The 23,563-nt window shown below is 46.8% G+C and overlaps 1 protein-coding gene across 1 annotated transcript in view; it reads left to right on the forward strand.

The window, feature by feature from the left end:
• Window positions 1–1,532: 1,532 nt before the first annotated feature.
• Window positions 1,533–23,563, forward strand: part of LOC129813668 (kinesin-associated protein 3-like) — a 77,135-nt gene continuing 55,104 nt past the window's right edge. The window contains exons 1-9 of the mRNA XM_055866064.1: window positions 1,533–1,675; window positions 2,113–2,244; window positions 4,952–5,103; window positions 5,810–5,862; window positions 8,073–8,214; window positions 8,341–8,440; window positions 12,891–13,015; window positions 19,256–19,354; window positions 23,156–23,334. Of these exons, the coding sequence (XP_055722039.1) occupies window positions 1,644–1,675; window positions 2,113–2,244; window positions 4,952–5,103; window positions 5,810–5,862; window positions 8,073–8,214; window positions 8,341–8,440; window positions 12,891–13,015; window positions 19,256–19,354; window positions 23,156–23,334 (1,014 nt within the window). The 5' untranslated portion in view covers window positions 1,533–1,643. The remainder of the gene's footprint in view (window positions 1,676–2,112; window positions 2,245–4,951; window positions 5,104–5,809; window positions 5,863–8,072; window positions 8,215–8,340; window positions 8,441–12,890; window positions 13,016–19,255; window positions 19,355–23,155; window positions 23,335–23,563) is intronic.

The raw sequence follows: 23,563 nt of genomic DNA on the forward strand, positions 1-23,563 counted from the left end.
TTATAAGGTACAGGTGAAAGGGTTATGGTTATACGATACAGGTGAGAGGGTTAGGGTTATAAGGTACAGGTGAGAGGGTTATGGTTATAAAGTACAGGTGAGAGGGTTATGGTTATAAAGTACAGGTGAGAGGGTTATGGTTATAAGGTACAGGTGAGAGGGTTAGTGTTATAAGGTACAGGTGAGAGGGTTAGTGTTATAAGGTACAGGTGAGAGGGTTAGTGTTATATGGTACAGGTGAGAGGGTTAGTGTTATAAGGTACAGGTGAGAGGGTTAGTGTTATAAGGTACAGGTGAGAGGGTTAGGGTTATAAGGTACAGGTGAAAGGGTTATGGTTATACGATACAGGTGAGAGGGTTAGGGTTATAAGGTACAGGTGAGAGGGTTATGGTTATAAAGTACAGGTGAGAGGGTTATGGTTATAAAGTACAGGTGAGAGGGTTATGGTTATAAGGTACAGGTGAGAGGGTTAGTGTTATAAGGTACAGGTGAGAGGGTTATGGTTATAAAGTACAGGTGAGAGGGTTAGTGTTATAAGGTACAGGTGAGAGGGTTATGGTTATAAGGTACAGGTGAGAGGGTTAGTGTTGTAAGGTACAGATGAGAGGGTTAGTGTTATAAGGTACAGGATGAGAGGGTTAGTGTTATAAGGTACAGGTGAGAGGGTTAGTGTTGTAAGGTACAGGTGAGAGGGTTAGTGTTATAAGGTACAGGTGAGAGGGTTAGTGTTATAAGGTACAGGTGAGAGGGTTAGTGTTATAAGGTACAGGTGAGAGGGTTATGGTTATAAAGTACAGGTGAGAGGGTTAGTGTTATAAGGTACAGGTGAGAGGGTTATGGTTATAAAGTACAGGTGAGAGGGTTAGTGTTATAAGGTACAGGTGAGAGGGTTATGGTTATAAAGTACAGGTGAGAGGGTTAGTGTTATAAGGTACAGGTGAGAGGGTTAGTGTTATAAGGTACAGGTGAGAGGGTTAGGGTTATAAGGTACAGGTGAGAGGGTTAGTGTTATAAGGTACAGGTGAGAGGGTTATGGTTATAAAGTACAGGTGAGAGGGTTAGTGTTATAAGGTACAGGTGAGAGGGTTAGGGTTATAAGGTACAGGTGAGAGGGTTAGTGTTATAAGGTACAGGTGAGAGGGTTAGGGTTATAAGGTACAGGTGAGAGGGTTAGGGTTATAAGGTACAGGTGAGAGGGTTATGGTTATAAAGTGCAGGTGAGAGGGTTAGTGTTATAAGGTACAGGTGAGAGGGTTATGGTTATAAAGTACAGGTGAGAGGGTTAGTGTTATAAGGTACAGGTGAGAGGGTTAGTGTTATAAGGTACAGGTGAGAGGGTTAGTGTTTAGTTACAATGTGAGACCATAAAACTGCTCATTATTACCATGCTTCACTATCAAACCACCCATGGAATGAACTGTTTATTCTTAATTTTGCTGCGCCACTGTGTCTTGCCTGTAGAGAGCGCACAAGAACATTAAGGTATCAAACCAGCCCTTTTCCTCTTTCCAACACAATGCATTCTGGGAAAGAGAGTTCATTCTAATAACACCGCCACTTGGTGTCAACGTTTTCCTGGTCAGTGATTTTCGCTGTGATTCTATTAGAAAAGGCATCTTTGGTTTCATATAAAGAGCATAAGATGCAGTCGGAGGATGCACGCTATCTGAAACGGTAAAGATGAAGCTGTCATTTCTTCAATCTGTTCTGTATCTCGCTGGGAATGTAAACAATAATGTAAAGCCTTATCATGCTAGCAGCATACCACCTAGCTAGTTAATTGGCATGCTAATCGTATAGCTAGCTAGCCTACAGTAGCCTACTTATTTTGTTACTTAAAGATAAAGATAAAATGTTACATGTAGACATTGTGTTGTTCTTAATTAATGTTGTTTTGTATCTGCCCGGATGCGGCAACGTCAACAACAGCTGTGATAAGAGAACAAATCTCAGTCCACCCCATCAATGGGCGTGGACAATAATTAGCCTCGCTAGCTAGCTGTCATATTTATGCATTGCAGTCAAATGCGGTCAAGTTAGTTGATTCTAAAGTACATTTTAAAAAGGAAAAGTTAACTAAAATATATTATTCTTCCTTATGATAACCGCAGGAAAGTGAAGGGTGGTAGCCTGGACGTGCACCCTACAGAGAAAGCCCTGGTTGTTCAGTATGAGGTGGAGGCGACCATCCTTGGAGAGACCGGAGACGAGATGCTGGGAGACCGCAAGAAGTGTCAGAAGATGTAAGCATGGTGTCAGCACAGTCAACAAACGGTGTAAATGATATGTGGTGTTTTGGTCTGAAATCACAGTCTGTGATTTATATAGTCTGGCCCTGCCACCTTCTTTGATAAAATGAGAGATGTTGCTGGGGAATTGTAGCTAGTCTAATTCTATTCTATTCCCCTCTATTGTATTCTATTCCCCTCTATTCTATTCTATTCTCCTCTATTCTATTCCCCTCTATTCTATTCTATTCTCCCCTATTCTATTCTCCTCTATTCTATTCTCCTCTATTCTATTCCCCTCTATTCTATTCTATTCTCCTCTATTCTATTCCCCTCTATTCTATTCTATTCTATTCTCCTCTATTCTATTCTCCTCTATTCTATTCTCCTCTATTCTATTCTCCCCTATTCTATTCTCCTCTATTCTATTCTCCTCTATTCTATTCTCCCCTATTCTATTCTCCTCTATTTCTATTCCCCTCTATTCTATTCTATTCTCCCCTATTCTATTCTCCTCTATTCTATTCTCCCCTATTCTATTCTCCTCTATTCTATTCTATTCTCCTCTATTCTATTCTCCTCTATTCTATTCTCCTCTATTCTATTCTCCCCTATTCTATTCTCCTCTATTCTATTCTCCTCTATTCTATTCTCCTCTATTCTATTCTCCCCTATTCTATTCTCCTCTATTCTATTCTCCTCTATTCTATTCTCCCCTATTCTATTCTCCTCTATTTCTATTCCCCTCTATTCTATTCTCCCCTATTCTATTCTCCCCTATTCTATTCTCCTCTATTCTATTCTCCTCTATTCTATTCTATTCTCCTCTATTCTATTCTCCTCTATTCTATTCTCCTCTATTCTATTCTCCCCTATTCTATTCTCCCCTATTCTATTCTCCTCTATTCTATTCTCCTCTATTCTATTCTCCCCTATTCTATTCTCCTCTATTTCTATTCCCCTCTATTCTATTCTATTCTCCCCTATTCTATTCTCCTCTATTCTATTCTCCCCTATTCTATTCTCCTCTATTCTTTTCTATTCTCCTCTATTCTATTCTACTCTATTCTATTCTCCTCTATTCTATTCTCCCCTATTCTATTCTCCTCTATTCTATTCTATTCTCCTCTTCTATTCTCCTCTATTCTATTCTCCTCTATTCTATTCTCCCCTATTCTATTCTCCTCTATTCTATTCTCCTCTATTCTATTCTCCTCTATTCTATTCTCCCATATTCTATTCTCCCCTATTCTATTATCCTCTATTCTATTCTATTCTCCCCTATTCTATTCTCCTCTATTCTATTCTCCCCTATTCTATTCTCCTCTATTCTATTCTATTCTCCCCTATTCTATTATCCTCTATTCTATTCTATTCTCCCCTATTCTATTCTCCTCTATTCTATTCTCCCCTATTCTATTATCCTCTATTCTATTCTATTCTCCCATATTCTATTCTCCCCTATTCTATTATCCTCTATTCTATTCTATTCTCCCCTATTCTATTATCCTCTATTGTATTCTATTCTCCTCTATTCTATTCTCCTCTATTCTATTCTCCTCTATTGTATTATATTCTCCTCTATTGTATTCCCATCTATTTCTATTTCATTACCCTCTATTCTATTCCATTATCCTCTATTCTATTCCATTGTATTATATTGCATTACCCTGTATTATATTCCCCTCTATTCTATACCATTACCCTCTATTCTATTCTATTCCATTAACACTATTCTATTCCCCTCTATTCTATTCCCTTCTATTCCATTGCCCTCTGTTCTATTCCCCTATGTTCTATTCAATTCCATTACCCTCTAGTATATTCCCCTCTGTTCTATTACCCTCTATTCTATTCCATTACCCTGTATTATATTCCCCTCTATTCTATTCCATTACCCTGTATTATATTCCCCTCTATTCTATTCCATTACCCTGTATTATATTCCTCTATTCTATTCCATTACCCTGGATTATATTCCTCTATTCTATTCCATTACTCTGTATTATATTCCTCTATTCTATTCCATTACCCTGTATTCTATTCCTCTATTCTATTCCATTACTCTGTATTATATTCCTCTATTCTATTCCATTACCCTGGATTATATTCCTCTATTCTATTCCATTACTCTGGATTATATTCCTCTATTCTATTCCATTACCCTGTATTATATTCCTCTATTCTATTCCATTACTCTGTATTATATTCCTCTATTCTATTCCATTACTCTGTATTATATTCCTCTATTCTATTCCATTACTCTGTATTATATTTCTCTATTCTATTCCATTACCCTGTATTATATTCCTCTATTCTATTCCATTACTCTGTATTATATTCCTCTATTCTATTCCATTACTCTGTATTATATTCCTCTATTCTATTCCATTACCCTGTATTATATTCCTCTATTCTATTCCATTACTCTGTATTATATTCCTCTATTCTATTCCATTACCCTGTATTATATTCCTCTATTCTATTCCATTACCCTGTATTATATTCCTCTATTCTATTCCATTACCCTGTATTATATTCCCCTCTATTCCATTACCCTCTATTATATTACTCAATTCTATTCCATTACCCTGTATTATATTCCTCTATTCTATTCCATTACTCTGTATTCTATTCCATTACCCTCTATTCTATTCCATTCCCCTCGATTATATTGCCCTCGATTATATTCTACTGTACTGTCTCACTGCCTCCCTGTCAGTATTCGTCTGAAGAGCCTGAATACGAACACAGACATTGCAGCGCTGGCCCGTAAGGTGGTTGAGGAGTGTAAACTCATCCATCCCTCCAAGCTGTCGGAGGTGGAGCAGCTGCTCTTCTATCTACAGAACCGCAAGAAGGCCAGCGGGAAAGGTGAGCATCAACTGTCCCCTCTGAAACACATACCACAGATAAACTATAGTACAAACACATAGTTTAGGAAACAGTTGGAGTTATTGTGTCATTCCAGGTCTATGCTATAACAGTTTAGTTCTATGTTAACCAGTGACTCATTCCACTGTACGGTCTATGCTATAACAGTTTAGTTCTATGTTAACCAGTGAATCATTCCACTGTACGGTCTATGCTATAACAGTTTAGTTCTATGTTAACCAGTGAATCATTCCACTGTAAGGTCTATGCTATAACAGTTTAGTTCTATGTTAACCAGGGACTCATTCCACTGTACGGTCTATGCTATAACAGTTTAGTTCTATGTTAACCAGTGAATCATTCCACTGTACGGTCTATGCTATAACAGTTTAGTTCTATGTTAACCAGTGAATCATTCCACTGTAAGGTCTATGCTATAACAGTTTAGTTCTATGTTAACCAGTGAATCATTCCACTGTACGGTCTATGCTATAACAGTTTAGTTCTATGTTAACCAGTGAATCATTCCACTGTACGGTCTATGCTATAACAGTTTAGTTCTATGTTAACCAGTGAATCATTCCACTGTACGGTCTATGCTATAACAGTTTAGTTCTATGTTAACCAGTGACTCATTCCACTGTACGGTCTATGCTATAACAGTTTAGTTCTATGTTAACCAGTGACTCATTCCATTTCTCTGCAGCAGAGAAGAGAGTGGTGAAACCAAGAGACCTAACTCCATTTGACGGAATGGAGGTGAGTAAAGGGAACTCTGCTAATAATAATGCTAATAATATACATTTTACTAGATATTTTACTAGATAGATGAGGAGGCTAAAGTCAACAATGCTAATAATATACATTTTACTAGATAGATGAGGAGGCTAAAATCAACATGGTGTCTCTCTGTTCTAGATAGATGAGGAGGCTAACATCAACAAGGTGTCTCTCTGTTCTAGATAGATGAGGAGGCTAACATCAACATGGTGTCTCTCTGTTCTAGATAGATGAGGAGGCTAACATCAACATGGTGTCTCTCTGTTCTAGATAGATGAGGAGGCTAACATCAACATGGTGTCTCTGCTCTAGATAGACGAGGAGGCTAATATCAACATGGTGTCTCTCTGTTCTAGATAGATGAGGAGGCTAACATCAACATGGTGTCTCTCTGTTCTAGATAGATGAGGAGGCTAACATCAACATGGTGTCTCTCTGTTCTAGATAGAGGAGGAGGCTAACATCAACATGGTGTCTCTGTTCTAGATAGATGAGGAGGCTAACATCAACATGGTGTCTCTCTGCTCTAGATAGATGAGGAGGCTAATATCAACATGGTGTCTCTCTGTTCTAGATAGATGAGGAGGCTAACATCAACATGGTGTGTCTGTTCTAGATAGATGAGGAGGCTAACATCAACATGGTGTCTCTCTGTTCTAGATAGATGAGGAGGCTAACATCACCATGGTCTCTCTGCTCTAGATAGATGAGGAGGCTAACATCAACATGGTGTGTCTGTTCTAGATAGATGAGGCTAATGTCAACATGGTGTCTCTCTGCTCTAGATAGACGAGGAGGCTAACATCAACATGGTGTCTCTCTGTTCTAGATAGATGAGGAGGCTAACATCAACATGGTGTCTCTCTGCTCTAGATAGATGAGGCTAACATCAACATGGTGTCTCTCTGCTCTAGATAGATGAGGAGGCTAACATCAACATGGTGTCTCTCTGTTCTAGATAGATGAGGAGGCTAACATCAACATGGTGTCTCTCTGCTCTAGATAGATGAGGCTAACATCAACATGGTGTCTCTCTGCTCTAGATAGATGAGGAGGCTAATATCAACATGGTCTCTCTCTGTTCTAGATAGATGAGGAGGCTAACATCAACATGGTGTCTCTCTGCTCTAGATAGATGAGGAGGCTAACATCAACATGGTGTCTCTCTGTTCTAGATAGATGAGGAGGCTAACATCAACATGGTGTCTCTGCTCTAGATAGATGAGGAGGCTAATATCAACATGGTCTCTCTCTGTTCTAGATAGATGAGGAGGCTAACATCAACATGGTGTCTCTCTGCTCTAGATAGATGAGGAGGCTAACATCAACATGGTGTCTCTCTGTTCTAGATAGATGAGGAGGCTAACATCAACATGGTGTCTCTCTGCTCTAGATAGATGAGGAGGCTAATATCAACATGGTCTCTCTCTGTTCTAGATAGATGAGGAGGCTAACATCAACATGGTGTCTCTCTGCTCTAGATAGATGAGGAGGCTAACATCAACATGGTGTCTCTCTGTTCTAGATAGACGAGGAGGCTAACATCAACATGGTGTCTCTCTGCTCTAGATAGATGAGGAGGCTAACATCAACATGGTGTCTCTCTGTTCTAGATAGATGAGGAGGCTAACATCAACATGGTGTCTCTCTCTGTTCTAGATAGATGAGGAGGCTAACATCAACATGGTGTCTCTCTGCTCTAGATAGACGAGGAGGCTAACATCAACATGGTCTCTCTCTGTTCTAGATAGATGAGGAGGCTAACATCAACATGGTGTCTCTCTGTTCTAGATAGATGAGGAGGCTAACATCAACATGGTGTCTCTCTGTTCTAGATAGATGAGGAGGCTAACATCAACATGGTCTCTCTCTGTTCTAGATAGATGAGGAGGCTAATATCAACATGGTCTCTCTCTGTTCTAGATAGATGAGGAGGCTAACATCAACATGGTGTCTCTCTGCTCTAGATAGATGAGGAGGCTAACATCAACATGGTGTCTCTCTGTTCTAGATAGACGAGGAGGCTAACATCAACATGGTGTCTCTCTGCTCTAGATAGATGAGGAGGCTAACATCAACATGGTGTCTCTCTGTTCTAGATAGATGAGGAGGCTAACATCAACATGGTGTCTCTCTCTGTTCTAGATAGATGAGGAGGCTAACATCAACATGGTGTCTCTCTGCTCTAGATAGACGAGGAGGCTAACATCAACAAGGTGGACGAGTATGTAGAGCTGCTGTATGAAGGTATGGAGGAGAAGGTGAAAGGAGCTACACTCATCCTACACCTGGCCAGGAACCCTGACAACCTGGATGAACTACTACAGAATGGTAAGGAGAGATTGAGACGGCGTGCACTATATGCATAACATTGCATTAAAGTGTAAACCATCGGGACCGTGGCCCTGCTCTGGCTCCGTATGTCTCAGGTTCTGTGTGTGTCTCTCTGTCCTGTAGAAACGGCTCTCGGCGCCCTGGCCAGAGTGCTCCGGGAGGACTGGAAGCAGAGTGTTGAGCTTGCCACCACCATCATCTATGTTTTCTTCTGCTTCTCCAGGTAAATACTAGAGGGGATGGGCGGGGAGGGAGAAGAGGTAGGAGAAGGGGAGAGACAGATTTGGGACAGACCACTTTTGTCCTGTTGACTCGTAACCCACCGTGTTGCTGGCTGGCCTTTCTAACTGCTAGTCTCACCTGCCGCCCCATTTGCTACTTTATAAGACGGCTTTACTCAGAAGGCCTTTGGCTTTTCTGTTGTTCCGTTCAGTGGTAGTGGAGTGTAAACGCTACATTTCTATTCAGGCTTATTGAAGACTGCCATCTGCTGTTCATCTGATTCAACTGTATTATATATCCAGTACAGTTTCCTCCTCTACTAGAGGAACACTTCTAATGAATACACGTTCCAGTACAGTCTCCTTCTCTACTAGAGGAACACTTCTAATGAATACACGTTCCAGTACAGTCTCCTCCTCTACTAGAGGAACACTTCTAATGAATACACGTTCCAGTACAGTCTCCTTCTCTACTAGAGGAACACTTCTAATGAATACACGTTCCAGTACAGTCTCCTCCTCTACTAGAGGAACACTTCTAATGAATACACGTTCCAGTACAGTCTCCTTCTCTACTAGAGGAACACTTCTAATGAATACACGTTCCAGTACAGTCTCCTTCTCTACTAGAGGAACACTTCTAATGAATACACGTTCCAGTACAGTCTCCTCCTCTACTAGAGGAACACTTCTAATGAATACACGTTCCAGTACAGTCTCCTTCTCTACTAGAGGAACACTTCTAATGAATACACGTTTATTATTTTATTCAGAATAAATAAAAACAAACTGTCTGCGCTGTCGTTATCCTGCTGTTGAATTCATCTGGTTCAGAACAGAAAATGTGGCGATTGTCTAAAATAAACCACCGAAGCTAGAATAAACCACCGGAACTAGAATAAACCACCGGAACTAGAATAAACCACCGGAACTAGAATAAACCACCAAAACTAGAACAAACCACCAAAACTAGAATAAACCACCGGAACTAGAATAAACCACCGGAACTAGAATAAACCACCGGAACTAGAATAAACCACCGGAACTAGAATAAACCACCGGAACTAGAATAAACCACCGGAACTAGAATAAACCACCGGAACTAGAATAAACCACCGGAACTAGAATAAACCACCAAAACTAGAATAAACCACCGGAACTAGAATAAACCACCCGAACTAGAATAAACCACCGGAACTAGAATAAACCACCGGAACTAGAATAAACCACCGGAACTAGAATAAACCACCGGAACTAGAATAAACCACCGGAACTAGAATAAACCACCGGAACTAGAATAAACCACCGGAACTAGAATAAACCACCGGAACTAGAATAAACCACCAAAACTAGAATAAACCACCAAAACTAGAATAAACCACCGGAACTAGAATAAACCACCCGAACTAGAATAAACCACCGGAACTAGAATAAACCACCGGAACTAGAATAAATGTTCATAAATGAACAGCATGGTCAAATAATAATAATCACAGTAGTTGTCGAGGGTGCAGCAGGTCAGTACCTCAGGAGTAAATGTCAGTTAGCTTTTCATAGCCGATCATTAAGAGTATTTCTACCGCTCCTGCGGTCTCTAGAGAGTTGAAAACAGCAGGTCTGGGACAGGTAGCACGTCCGGTGAACAGGTCAGGGTTCCTTAGCCGCAGGCAGAACAGTTGAAACTGGAGCAGCAGCAAGGCTAGGTGGACTGGGGACAGCAAGGAGTCATCATGCCAGGTAGTCCTGAGGCATGGTCCTAGGGCTCAGATCCTCCGGTTCCGAATTTCCAGTTGTTTTTGAAAGCGGCAGAAGTCATGCTGGATTGACAGCACGGCCAATGTTGAATGTTTATCCTTTTAACCTTGGAAAAGAAGCCCTTAAATCCAGACTTGGACCACACATCCACTCCACTGAATAGCAGGCTAGTGATTGCTTTGCAATGCTTGCAGTTAGCCACGGATTCCTTCCAAGCCACTCATTGTTGAATTTGCAATGTTTATGGCCGATGAGCAGCGATACCATCATTTTTATTCATAATTTCTCGTCATATGACAAGGATTGAAAAGGATTTTGCCAGTTGATTGTCGACTTGATTCATGACGACGACTGCTTGTCTAGCTTGATGTTGACAGTCCAATCAAAGCTACTGTAGATTTGACGTCTTTAATCTGTGGCCAATGACCTTGAGCCTTCTTGGATGGGCACTTCTAATGTAACTCTATGGCAGCACCCAAGGGGGCTTGAATTTTGTAGCTCTCCCTGTAGATGTTGAAGGCGACGTAGTGTTCCCACGAGTGACAGAACACTGAGCCAATCACGGCGCAACACGAGTGACAGAACACTGAGCCAATCACGGCGCAACTAGAGAACATTACCAACCCCTGCGCTCTGTATTTTCCGCTGGCTGGCCCACCAACCACAGAGTTGAGGTGGGCTGAAACACCTGAAACACCTGTGTTTTGGAGCTGCCTTATTCAAGAACGCAAAAAAGAGACCATATGCGACTTTATTAACTCAATGATATATATTTATTTATTTATTTACATTGTTTGCAAACTGATCTGTGACACGTATTAATGCCAAAATAACATGCCCCACCTGCCCTGAATGACAGGTCACCACTGATTATACAGGAAATATCACCACTGATTACACAGGAAATCTCACCACTGATTATACAGGAAATATCACCACTGATTATACAGGAAGTCTCACCACTGATTATACAGGAAATATCACCACTGATTATACAGGAAGTCTCACCACTGATTACACAGGAAGTCTCACCACTGATTACACAGGAAGTCTCACCACTGATTACACAGGAAGTCTCACCACTGATTACACAGAAAATATCACCACTGATTACACAGGAAGTCTCACCACTGATTATACAGGAAGTCTCACCACTGATTACACAGGAAGTCTCACCACTGATTACACAGGAAGTCTCACCACTGATTACACAGAAAATATCACCACTGATTACACAGGAAGTCTCACCACTGATTACACAGGAAGTCTCACCACTGATTACACAGGAAGTCTCACCACTGATTATACAGGAAGTCTCACCACTGATTACACAGGAAATATCACCACTGATTATACAGGAAGTCTCACCACTGATTACACAGGAAGTCTCACCACTGATTACACAGGAAATATCACCACTGATTATACAGGAAATCTCACCACTGACTACACAGGAAATATCACCACTGATTACACAGGAAATATCACCACTGATTATACAGGAAGTCTCACCTCTGATTACACAGGAAATATCACCACTGATTATACAGGAAGTCTCACCACTGATTACACAGGAAGTCTCACCACTGATTACACAGGAAATATCACCACTGATTATACAGGAAATATCACCACTGATTATACAGGAAGTCTCACCACTGATTACACAGGAAATATCACCACTGATTATACAGGAAGTCTCCCCACTGACTAGACAGGAAGTCTCACCACTGATTACACAGGAAATATCACCACTGATTATACAGGAAGTCTCACCACTGATTATACAGGAAGTCTCACCACTGATTACACAGGAAATATCACCACTGATTATACAGGAAGTCTCACCACTGACTATACAGGAAGTCTCACCACTGACTATACAGGAAGTCTCACCACTGACTAGACAGGAAGTCTCACCACTGACTATACAGGAAGTCTCACCACTGACTAGACAGGAAGTCTCACCACTGATTATACAGGAAGTCTCACCACTGATTATACAGGAAGTCTCACCACTGACTAGACAGGAAGTCTCACCACTGACTAGACAGGAAGTCTCACCACTGACTAGACAGGAAGTCTCACCACTGATTATACAGGAAGTCTCACCACTGATTATACAGGAAGTCTCACCACTGATTATACAGGAAGTCTCACCACTGACTAGACAGGAAGTCTCACCACTGACTAGACAGGAAGTCTCACCACTGATTATACAGGAAGTCTCACCACTGATTATACAGGAAGTCTCACCACTGATTATACAGGAAGTCTCACCACTGATTACACAGGAAGTCTCACCACTGACTAGACAGGAAGTCTCACCACTGACTAGACAGGAAATATCACCACTGATTATACAGGAAGTCTCACCACTGACTAGACAGGAAGTCTCACCACTGACTAGACAGGAAATAGAGTGCCTTCTGGGTAGTAGTGTTCCTCCAGTATATGAATTGCTTGTCCCCTGTTCTGTCCCCACCTTCTCCCAGTTCCATGGCCTACAGTTGACCTATACTATCTAACCCTATACTATAGTACAGTCTAGTATATCAGTATTAATCCTCTAACCCTATAGTATATCAGTATTCACCCTGTAATCCTAAGCCTCCTATCTCCATGTAGTTTCTCCCAGTTCCATGGGCTGGTGACCCACTATAGTATATCAGTATTAATCCTTCTGTCTCCATGTAGTTTCTCCCAGTTCCATGGGCTGGTGACCCACTATAAAATCGGAGCTCTGTGTATGAATGTCATCGAACACGAACTGAAGAGATACGACCTCTGGCAGGACGAACTGCAGAAGAAGACCAAGACATATATCCTTCACTTCAGGCTCTGGGTTTAGGTTCTGGGTTAGGGTCTGGGTTAAGGTTAGGGTCTGGGTTAGGGTCTGGGTTAGGGTCTGGGTTAGGGTCTGGGTTAGTGTCTGGGTTAGGGTCTGGGTTAAGGTTAGGGTCTGGGTTAGGGTTTATGGTCTGGGTTAGGGTCTGGGTTAGTGTCTGGGTTAGTGTTAGGGTCTGTGTTAGGGTTTAGGTTCTGGGTTAGTGTCTGGGTTAGGTTCTGGGTTAGTGTCTGGGTTAGGGTCTGGGTCTGGGTAAGGGTTAGGGTCTGGGTTAGGGTCTGGGTTAGTGTCTGGGTTAGTGTCTGGGTCTGGGTTATGGTCTGGGTTAGGTTCTGGGTTAGGGTCTGGGTTAGGGTCTGGGTTAGGTTCTGGGTTAGGGTCTGGGTTAGGGTCTGGGTCTGGGTTAGTGTCTGGGTCTGGGTTAGTGTCTGGGTCTGGGTTAGTGTCTGGGTCTGGGTCTGGGTTAGGTTCTGGGTTAGGGTCTGGGTCTGGGTCTGGGTTAGGGTCTGGGTTAGTGTCTGGGTCTGTATCTGGGTTAGGTTCTGGGTCTGGGTTAGGTTCTGGGGTAGGGTCTGGGTTAGTGTCTGGGTCTGGGTTAGGTTCTGGGGTAGGGTCTGGGTTAGTGTCTGGGTCTGGGTTAGGTTCTGGGGTAGGGTCTGGGTCTGGGTTAGTGTCTGGGTCTGGGTTAGGTTCTGGGGTAGGGTCTGGGTCTGGGTTAGTGTCTGGGTTAGGGTCTGGGTTAGGGTCTGGGTTTGTGTCTGGGTTAGGGTCTGGGTTAGGGTCTGGGTTAGGGTCTGGGTTAGGGTCTGGGTTTGGGTTATGGTCTGGGTTAGGGTCTGGGTTAGGGTCTGGGTTAGTGTCTGGGTTAGGGTCTGGGTTAGGGTCTGGGTTAGTGTCTGGGTTAGGGTCTGGGTTAGGGTCTGGGTTAGGGTCTGGGTTAGGGTCTGGGTTAGGGTCTGGGTTAGTGTCTGGGTAAGAGTTAGGGTCTGGGTTAGGGTCTGGGTTAGGGTCTGGGTTTATGGTCTGGGTTAGTGTCTGGGTTAGTGTCTGGGTTAGTGTCTGGGTTAGTGTCTGGGTTAGTGTCTGGGTTATGGTCTGGGTTAGGGTCTTGGTTAGTGTCTGGGTTAGTGTCTGGGTTAGTGTCTGGGTTTATGGTCTGGGTTAGTGTCTGGGTAAGAGTTAGGGTCTGGGTTAGTGTCTGGGTTAGGGTCTGGGTTAGGGTCTGGGTTAGGGTCTGGGTTAGGGTCTGGGTCTGGGTTAGGGTCTGGGTAAGAGTTAGGGTTAGTGTCTGGGTTAGGGTCTGGGTCTGGGTTAGGGTCTGGGTAAGGGTTAGGGTTAGTGTCTGGGTTAGTGTCTGGGTTAGTGTCTGGGTTAGTGTCTGGGTTTATGGTCTGGGTTATGGTCTGGGTTAGGGTCTGGGTAAGAGTTAGGGTTAGGGTCTGGGTCTGGGTTAGTGTCTGGGTTAGTCTCTGGGTTAGTGTCTGGGTTAGGGTCTGGGTTAGGGTCTGGGTTAGTGTCTGGGTTAGGGTCTGGGTTAGGTTCTGGGGTAGGGTCTGGGTCTGGGTCTGGGTTAGTGTCTGGGTCTGGGTTAGGTTCTGGGGTAGGGTCTGGGTTAGTGTCTGGGTCTGGGTTAGGTTCTGGGGTAGGGTCTGGGTCTGGGTTAGTGTCTGGGTCTGGGTTAGGTTCTGGGGTAGGGTCTGGGTCTGGGTTAGTGTCTGGGTTAGGGTCTGGGTTAGGGTCTGGGTTTGTGTCTGGGTTAGTGTCTGGGTTAGGGTCTGGGTTAGGGTCTGGGTTAGTGTCTGGGTTAGGGTCTGGGTTAGGGTCTGGGTTAGGGTCTGGGTTAGGGTCTGGGTTAGGGTCTGGGTCTGGGTTAGTGTCTGGGTTAGGGTCTGGGTTAGTGTCTGGGTTAGTGTCTGGGTAAGAGTTAGGGTCTGGGTTAGGTTCTGGGTTAGGGTCTGGGTTTATGGTCTGGGTTAGTGTCTGGGTTAGTGTCTGGGTTAGGGTCTGGGTTAGGGTCTGGGTTTATGGTCTGGGTTAGTGTCTGGGTTAGTGTCTGGGTTAGTGTCTGGGTTATGGTCTGGGTTAGGGTCTGGGTTAGTGTCTGGGTTAGTGTCTGGGTTTATGGTCTGGGTTAGTATCTGGGTTAGGGCCTGGGTTAGTGTCTGGGTAAGAGTTAGGGTCTGGGTTAGTGTCTGGGTTAGGGTCTGGGTTAGGGTCTGGGTTAGGGTCTGGGTTAGGGTCTGGGTTAGGGTCTGGGTTAGGGTTAGGGTCTGGGTTAGGGTCTGGGTCTGGGTTAGGGTCTGGGTTAGGGTCTGGGTTAGGGTCTGGGTTAGGGTCTGGGTCTGGGTTAGGGTTAGGGTCTGGGTCTGGGTTAGTGTCTGGGTTAGGGTCTGGGTTAGGGTCTGGGTCTGGGTAAGAGTTAGGGTCTGGGTTAGTGTCTGGGTTAGTGTCTGGGTTAGGGTCTGGGTTAGGGTCTGGGTCTGGGTTAGGTTCTGGGTTAGGGTCTGGGTTAGGGTCTGGGTTAGGGTCTGGGTCTGGGTTAGGTTCTGGGTTAGGGTCTGGGTTAGGGTCTGGGTTAGGGTCTGGGTTAGGGTCTGGGTTAGGGTCTGGGTTAGTGTCTGGGTTAGGGTCTGGGTTAGGGTCTGGGTCTGGGTTAGGTTCTGGGTTAGGGTCTGGGTTAGGGTCTGGGTTAGGGTCTGGGTCTGGGTTAGGTTCTGGGTTAGGGTCTGGGTTAGGGTCTGGGTTAGGGTCTGGGTCTGGGTTAGGTTCTGGGTTAGGGTCTGGGTTAGGGTCTGGGTTAGGGTCTGGGTTAGGGTCTGGGTCTGGGTTAGGGTCTGGGTTAGGGTCTGGGTTAGGGTCTGGGTTAGGGTCTGGGTTAGGGTCTGGGTTAGGGTCTGGGTCTGGGTCTGGGTTAGGGTCTGGGTTAGGGTCTGGGTTAGTGTCTGGGTAAGAGTTAGGGTCTGGGTTAGTGTCTGGGTTAGTGTCTGGGTTAGGGTCTGGGTTAGGGTCTGGGTTAGGGTCTGGGTTAGGGTCTGGGTTAGGGTTAGGGTCTGGGTTAGGGTCTGGGTCTGGGTTAGGGTCTGGGTTAGGGTCTGGGTTAGGGTCTGGGTTAGGGTCTGGGTTAGGGTCTGGGTTAGGGTTAGGGTCTGGGTCTGGGTTAGTGTCTGGGTTAGGGTCTGGGTTAGGGTCTGGGTCTGGGTAAGAGTTAGGGTCTGGGTTAGTGTCTGGGTTAGTGTCTGGGTTAGGGTCTGGGTTAGGGTCTGGGTCTGGGTTAGGTTCTGGGTTAGGGTCTGGGTTAGGGTCTGGGTTAGGGTCTGGGTCTGGGTTAGGTTCTGGGTTAGGTTCTGGGTTAGGGTCTGGGTTAGGGTCTGGGTTAGGGTCTGGGTTAGGGTCTGGGTTAGTGTCTGGGTTAGTGTCTGGGTTAGGGTCTGGGTTAGGGTCTGGGTTCGGTTCTGGGTTAGGGTCTGGGTTAGGGTCTGGGTTAGGGTCTGGGTCTGGGTTAGGTTCTGGGTTAGGGTCTGGGTTAGGGTCTGGGTTAGGGTCTGGGTCTGGGTTAGGTTCTGGGTTAGGGTCTGGGTTAGGGTCTGGGTTAGGGTCTGGGTCTGGGTTAGGTTCTGGGTTAGGGTCTGGGTTAGGGTCTGGGTTAGGGTCTGGGTTAGGGTCTGGGTTAGGGTCTGGGTTAAGGTCTGGGTTAGGGTCTGGGTTAGGGTCTGGGTTAGGGTCTGGGTTAGGGTCTGGGTCTGGGTTAGGTTCTGGGTTAGGGTCTGGGTTAGGGTCTGGGTTAGGGTCTGGGTTAGGGTCTGGGTCTGGGTTAGGGTCTGGGTTAGGGTCTGGGTTAGGGTCTGGGTTAGGGTCTGGGTCTGGGTTAGGGTCTGGGTTAGGGTCTGGGTTAGGGTCTGGGTTAGGGTCTGGGTCTGGGTCTGGGTTAGGGTCTGGGTTAGGGTCTGGGTTAGGGTCTGGGTCTGGGTCTGGGTTAGGGTCTGGGTTAGGGTCTGGGTTAGGGTAGATGACCCAAGACATATATACCCTAACCCAAGACATATCCTTCACTTCAGGCTCTGGGTTTATGGTCTGGGTTAGGTTCTGGGTTAGGGTCTGGGTCTGGGTTAGGGTCTGGGTTAGGTTCTGGGTTAGGGTCTGAGTTAGGGTCTGGGTCTGGGTAAGAGTTAGGGTCTGGGTTAGGTTCTGGGTTAGGGTCTGGGTTAGGGTTAGGGTCTGGGTCTGGGTCTGGGTCTTGGTCTGGGTTAGGGTCTGGGTTAGGGTCTGGGTTAGGGTCTGGGTTAGGGTCTGGGTTAGGGTCTGGGTCTGGGTTAGGGTCTGGGTTAGGGTCTGAGTTAGGGTTAGGGTTAGGGTCTGGGTCTGGGTCTGGGTTAGGGTCTGGGTCTGGGTTAGGGTCTGGGTTAGTGTCTGGGTTAGGGTTAGGGTCTGGGTCTTGGTAAGAGTTAGGGTCTGGGTTAGTGTCTGGGTTAGGGTCTGGGTCTGGGTTAGGGTCTGGGTCTGGGTAAGAGTTAGGGTCTGGGTTAGTGTCTGGGTTAGGGTCTGGGTTAGGGTCTGGGTTAGGGTCTGGGTCTGGGTTAGGTTCTGGGTTAGGGTCTGGGTTAGGGTCTGGGTTAGGGTAGATGACCCAAGACATATATACCCTAACCCAAGACATATATCCTTCACTTCAGGCTCTGGGTTTATGGTCTGGGTTAGGATCTGGGTTAGGGTCTGGGTTAGGGTCTGGGTCTGGGTCTGGGTTAGGGTCTGGGTTAGAGTCTGGGTTAGTGTCTGGGTTAGGGTCTGGGTTAGGGTCTGGGTTAGGGTCTGGGTTAGGGTCTGGGTTAGGGTCTGGTTCTGGGTTAGGGTCTGGGTTAGGGTCTGGGTAAGAGTTAGGTTCTGGGTTAGGGTCTGGGTTAGGGTCTGGTTCTGGGTTAGGGTCTGGGTTAGGGTCTGGTTCTGGGTTAGGGTCTGGGTTAGGGTCTGGGTAAGAGTTAGGGTCTGGGTTAGGGTCTGGGTTAGTGTCTGGGTTAGGGTCTGGGTTAGTGTCTGGGTTAGGTTCTGGGTTAGGGTCTGGGTCTGGGTTAGGGTCTGGGTTAGGGTCTGGTTCTGGGTTAGGTTCTGGGTTAGGTTCTGGTTTAGGGTCTGGGTTAGGGTCTGGGTCTGGGTAAGAGTTAGGGTCTGGGTTAGGGTCTGGGTCTGGGTTAGGTTCTGGGTTAGGTTCTGGGTTAGGTTCTGGGTTAAGGTCTTGGTTAGGGTCTGGGTTAGGTTCTGGGTTAGGGTCTGGGTCTGGGTTAGGGTTAGGGTTATGGTCTGGGTTAGGGTTAGGGTTTATGGTCTGAGTTAGGGTTTATGGTCTGGGTTAGGGTTTATGGTCTGGGTTAGGGTTTATGGTCTGTGTTAGGGTTTATGGTCTGAGTTAGGGTTTATGTTCTGAGTTAGGGTTAGGGTTTATGGTCTGAGTTAGGGTTTATGGTCTGGGTTAGGGTTTATGGTCTGGGTTAGGGTTTATGGTCTGAGTTAGGGTTTATGGTCTGAGTTAGGGTTTATGGTCTGGGTTAGGGTTTATGGTCTGAGTTAGGGTTTATGGTCTGGGTTAGGGTTTATGGTCTGAGTTAGGGTTTATGGTCTGAGTTAGGGTTTATGGTCTGAGTTAGGGTTAGGGTTTATGGTCTGAGTTAGGGTTTATGGTCTGGGTTAGGGTTTATGGTCTGGGTTAGGGTTTATGGTCTGAGTTAGGGTTTATGGTCTGAGTTAGGGTTTATGGTCTGGGTTAGGGTTTATGGTCTGAGTTAGGGTTTATGGTCTGGGTTAGTGTCTGGGTTATGGTCTGGGTTAGGGTTTATGGTCTGAGTTAGGTTTTATGGTCTGGGTTAGCGTTTATGGTCTGGGTTAGGGTCTGGGTTAAGGTCTGAGTCTGTCCACTCACCTGGTGTCCCAGGTCTGAGTCTGTCCACTCACCTGGTGTCCCAGGTCTGAGTCTGTCCCTGATTAGAAGGAGAGGATGTAAACCACAAGTGTTTAGGACTGACATTGAACACCCCCTGCACAGGTTTCCTAAGCGATGATAACTCAACCCATTCATTTCCTACAACAAACGTTTTCTATGTGATGAGAACTGAACGTTTGCGGTGGGAAATGAATGGGTCCCATGGTGTGTCAGTTCCCCATGTACCTCCTTTTCTGTTGCGGTCAGTCAGTGTGTCAATCAGAACCCTTCCTTGACTGTAACTACGTGAAGACGACCCTGACAACCAGGCCTTGAGGAAGGAACATGAGAAGGCCTTCAAGAAGTACCAGGGACTACTGGTAAAACAGGAGCAGCTGCTGAGAGGTAACAGTCTAACCCCTAACCCCACAGTCTAACCCCTAACCCCACAGAATAACCCCTAACCCCACAGTATAACCCCACATTCTAATCACTAACCCCTGTCTAGCTGAGTGGGCATTTAGCGTCTCTGTCCTCCTCCCCTGTCTAGCTGTGTGGGCATTTAGCATCTCTGTCCTCCTCCCCTGTCTAGCTGAGTGGGCATTTAGCGTCTCTGTCCTCTTCCCCTGTCTAGCTGAGTGGGCATTTAGCATCTCTGTCCTCCTCCCCTGTCTAGCTGAGTGGGTATTTAGCATCTCTGTCCTCCTCCCCTGTGTAGCTGAGTGGGCATTTAGCATCTCTGTCCTCTTCCCCTGTCTAGCTGAGTGGGTATTTAGCATCTCTGTCCTCCTCCCCTGTGTAGCTGAGTGGGCATTTCGCATCTCTGTCCTCTTCCCCTGTGTAGCTGAGTGGGCATTTAGCATCTCTGTCCTCCTCCCCTGTCTAGCTGAGTGGGCATTTAGCATCTCTGTCCTCCTCCCCTGTCTAGCTGAGTGGGCATTTAGCATCTCTGTCCTCCTCCCCTGTCTAGCTGAGTGGGCATTTAGCATCTCTGTCCTCCTCCCCTGTCTAGCTGAGTGGGCATTTAGCATCTTTGTCCTCTTCCCCTGTCTAGCTGAGTGGGTATTTAGCATCTCTGTCCTCCTCCCCTGTCTAGCTGAGTGGGCATTTAGCGTCTCTGTCCTCCTCCCCTGTGTAGCTGAGTGGGCATTTAGCATCTCTGTCCTCCCCTGTCTAGCTGAGTGGGCATTTAGCATCTCTGTCCTCCTCCCCTGTCTAGCTGAGTGGGCATTTAGCGTCTCTGTCCTCCTCCCCTGTGTAGCTGAGTGGGCATTTAGCATCTCTGTCCTCCTCCCCTGTCTAGCTGAGTGGGCATTTAGCGTCTCTGTCCTCCTCCCCTGTGTAGCTGAGTGGGCATTTAGCGTCTCTGTCCTCCTCCCCTGTGTAGCTGAGTGGGCATTTAGCATCTCTGTCCTCCTCCCCTGTCTAGCTGAGTGGGCATTTAGCATCTCTGTCCTCTTCCCCTGTCTAGCTGAGTGGGTATTTAGCATCTCTGTCCTCCTCCCCTGTGTAGCTGAGTGGGCATTTAGCATCTCTGTCCTCCTCCCCTGTCTAGCTGAGTGGGCATTTAGCATCTCTGTCCTCCTCCCCTGTCTAGCTGAGTGGGCATTTAGCATCTCTGTCCTCCTCCCCTGTCTAGCTGAGTGGGCATTTAGCATCTTTGTCCTCTTCCCCTGTCTAGCTGAGTGGGTATTTAGCATCTCTGTCCTCCTCCCCTGTCTAGCTGAGTGGGCATTTAGCGTCTCTGTCCTCCTCCCCTGTGTAGCTGAGTGGGCATTTAGCATCTCTGTCCTCCTCCCCTGTCTAGCTGAGTGGGCATTTAGCATCTCTGTCCTCCTCCCCTGTCTAGCTGAGTGGGCATTTAGCGTCTCTGTCCTCCTCCCCTGTGTAGCTGAGTGGGCATTTAGCATCTCTGTCCTCCTCCCCTGTCTAGCTGAGTGGGCATTTAGCGTCTCTGTCCTCCTCCCCTGTGTAGCTGAGTGGGCATTTAGCGTCTCTGTCCTCCTCCCCTGTGTAGCTGAGTGGGCATTTAGCATCTCTGTCCTCCTCCCCTGTGTAGCTGAGTGGGCATTTAGCATCTCTGTCCTCTTCCCCTGTCTAGCTGAGTGGGTATTTAGCATCTCTGTCCTCCTCCCCTGTGTAGCTGAGTGGGCATTTCGCATCTCTGTCCTCTTCCCCTGTGTAGCTGAGTGGGCATTTAGCATCTCTGTCCTCCTCCCCTGTCTAGCTGAGTGGGCATTTAGCATCTCTGTCCTCCTCCCCTGTCTAGCTGAGTGGGCATTTAGCATCTCTGTCCTCCTCCCCTGTCTAGCTGAGTGGGCATTTAGCATCTCTGTCCTCCTCCCCTGTCTAGCTGAGTGGGCATTTAGCATCTTTGTCCTCTTCCCCTGTCTAGCTGAGTGGGTATTTAGCATCTCTGTCCTCCTCCCCTGTCTAGCTGAGTGGGCATTTAGCGTCTCTGTCCTCCTCCCCTGTGTAGCTGAGTGGGCATTTAGCATCTCTGTCCTCCTCCCCTGTCTAGCTGAGTGGGCATTTAGCATCTCTGTCCTCCTCCCCTGTCTAGCTGAGTGGGCATTTAGCGTCTCTGTCCTCCTCCCCTGTGTAGCTGAGTGGGCATTTAGCATCTCTGTCCTCCTCCCCTGTCTAGCTGAGTGGGCATTTAGCGTCTCTGTCCTCCACCCCTGTGTAGCTGAGTGGGCATTTAGCGTCTCTGTCCTCCTCCCCTGTGTAGCTGAGTGGGCATTTAGCATCTCTGTCCTCCTCCCCTGTCTAGCTGAGTGGGCATTTAGCATCTCTGTCCTCTTCCCCTGTCTAGCTGAGTGGGTATTTAGCATCTCTGTCCTCCTCCCCTGTGTAGCTGAGTGGGCATTTAGCATCTCTGTCCTCCTCCCCTGTCTAGCTGAGTGGGCATTTAGCATCTCTGTCCTCCTCCCCTGTCTAGCTGAGTGGGCATTTAGCATCTCTGTCCTCCTCCCCTGTCTAGCTGAGTGGGCATTTAGCATCTTTGTCCTCTTCCCCTGTCTAGCTGAGTGGGTATTTAGCATCTCTGTCCTCCTCCCCTGTCTAGCTGAGTGGGCATTTAGCGTCTCTGTCCTCCTCCCCTGTGTAGCTGAGTGGGCATTTAGCATCTCTGTCCTCCTCCCCTGTCTAGCTGAGTGGGCATTTAGCATCTCTGTCCTCCTCCCCTGTCTAGCTGAGTGGGCATTTAGCGTCTCTGTCCTCCTCCCCTGTGTAGCTGAGTGGGCATTTAGCATCTCTGTCCTCCTCCCCTGTCTAGCTGAGTGGGCATTTAGCGTCTCTGTCCTCCTCCCCTGTGTAGCTGAGTGGGCATTTAGCGTCTCTGTCCTCCTCCCCTGTGTAGCTGAGTGGGCATTTAGCATCTCTGTCCTCCTCCCCTGTCTAGCTGAGTGGGCATTTAGCATCTCTGTCCTCTTCCCCTGTCTAGCTGAGTGGGTATTTAGCATCTCTGTCCTCCTCCCCTGTGTAGCTGAGTGGGCATTTAGCATCTCTGTCCTCCTCCCCTGTCTAGCTGAGTGGGCATTTAGCATCTCTGTCCTCCTCCCCTGTCTAGCTGAGTGGGCATTTAGCATCTCTGTCCTCCTCCCCTGTCTAGCTGAGTGGGCATTTAGCATCTTTGTCCTCTTCCCCTGTCTAGCTGAGTGGGTATTTAGCATCTCTGTCCTCCTCCCCTGTCTAGCTGAGTGGGCATTTAGCGTCTCTGTCCTCCTCCCCTGTGTAGCTGAGTGGGCATTTAGCATCTCTGTCCTCCTCCCCTGTCTAGCTGAGTGGGCATTTAGCATCTCTGTCCTCCTCCCCTGTCTAGCTGAGTGGGCATTTAGCGTCTCTGTCCTCCTCCCCTGTGTAGCTGAGTGGGCATTTAGCATCTCTGTCCTCCTCCCCTGTCTAGCTGAGTGGGCATTTAGCGTCTCTGTCCTCCTCCCCTGTGTAGCTGAGTGGGCATTTAGCGTCTCTGTCCTCCTCCCCTGTGTAGCTGAGTGGGCATTTAGCGTCTCTGTCCTCCTCCCCTGTCTAGCTGAGTGGGCATTTAGCATCTCTGTCCTCGTCCCCTGTCTAGCTGAGTGGGCATTTAGCGTCTCTGTCCTCCTCCCCTGTCTAGCTGAGTGGGCATTTAGAATCTCTGTCCTCCTCCCCTGTCTAGCTAAATGGACATTTAGAAATGACTGATTCTGCCCTCCTGTCCTCTAGTTGCTCTGTACCTGTTGTTGAACCTGGCCGAGGACACTAGGACAGAGCTGAAGATGAGAAACAAGAACATTGTCCACATGCTGGTGAAGACCCTGGACCGGGAGAACGAGGAACTACTGGTCCTGGTCGTGTCCTTCCTCAAGAAACTCAGCATCTTCCTGGAGAACAAGAACGATATGGTAAGAGAGGGAGTGTTAGAGAGAGGGGAATAAGTGAGGAAGGAAGAGGGTAGGAGCGAGGGAAAGGAGATGAGGGGGTGTAGTTTATATGGTGCTGGATCAGGAGTAGAGTCTAGTTTATATGGTGCTGGATCAGGAGTAGAGTCTAGTTTATATGGTGCTGGATCAGGAGTAGAGTCAGGGGTCTAGTTTATATGGTGCTGGATCAGGAGTAGAGTCTAGTCTAGTT

The sequence above is a fragment of the Salvelinus fontinalis genome, chromosome 17, assembly GCF_029448725.1.
Source record: "Salvelinus fontinalis isolate EN_2023a chromosome 17, ASM2944872v1, whole genome shotgun sequence".
Classification (NCBI taxonomy): domain Eukaryota; kingdom Metazoa; phylum Chordata; class Actinopteri; order Salmoniformes; family Salmonidae; genus Salvelinus; species Salvelinus fontinalis.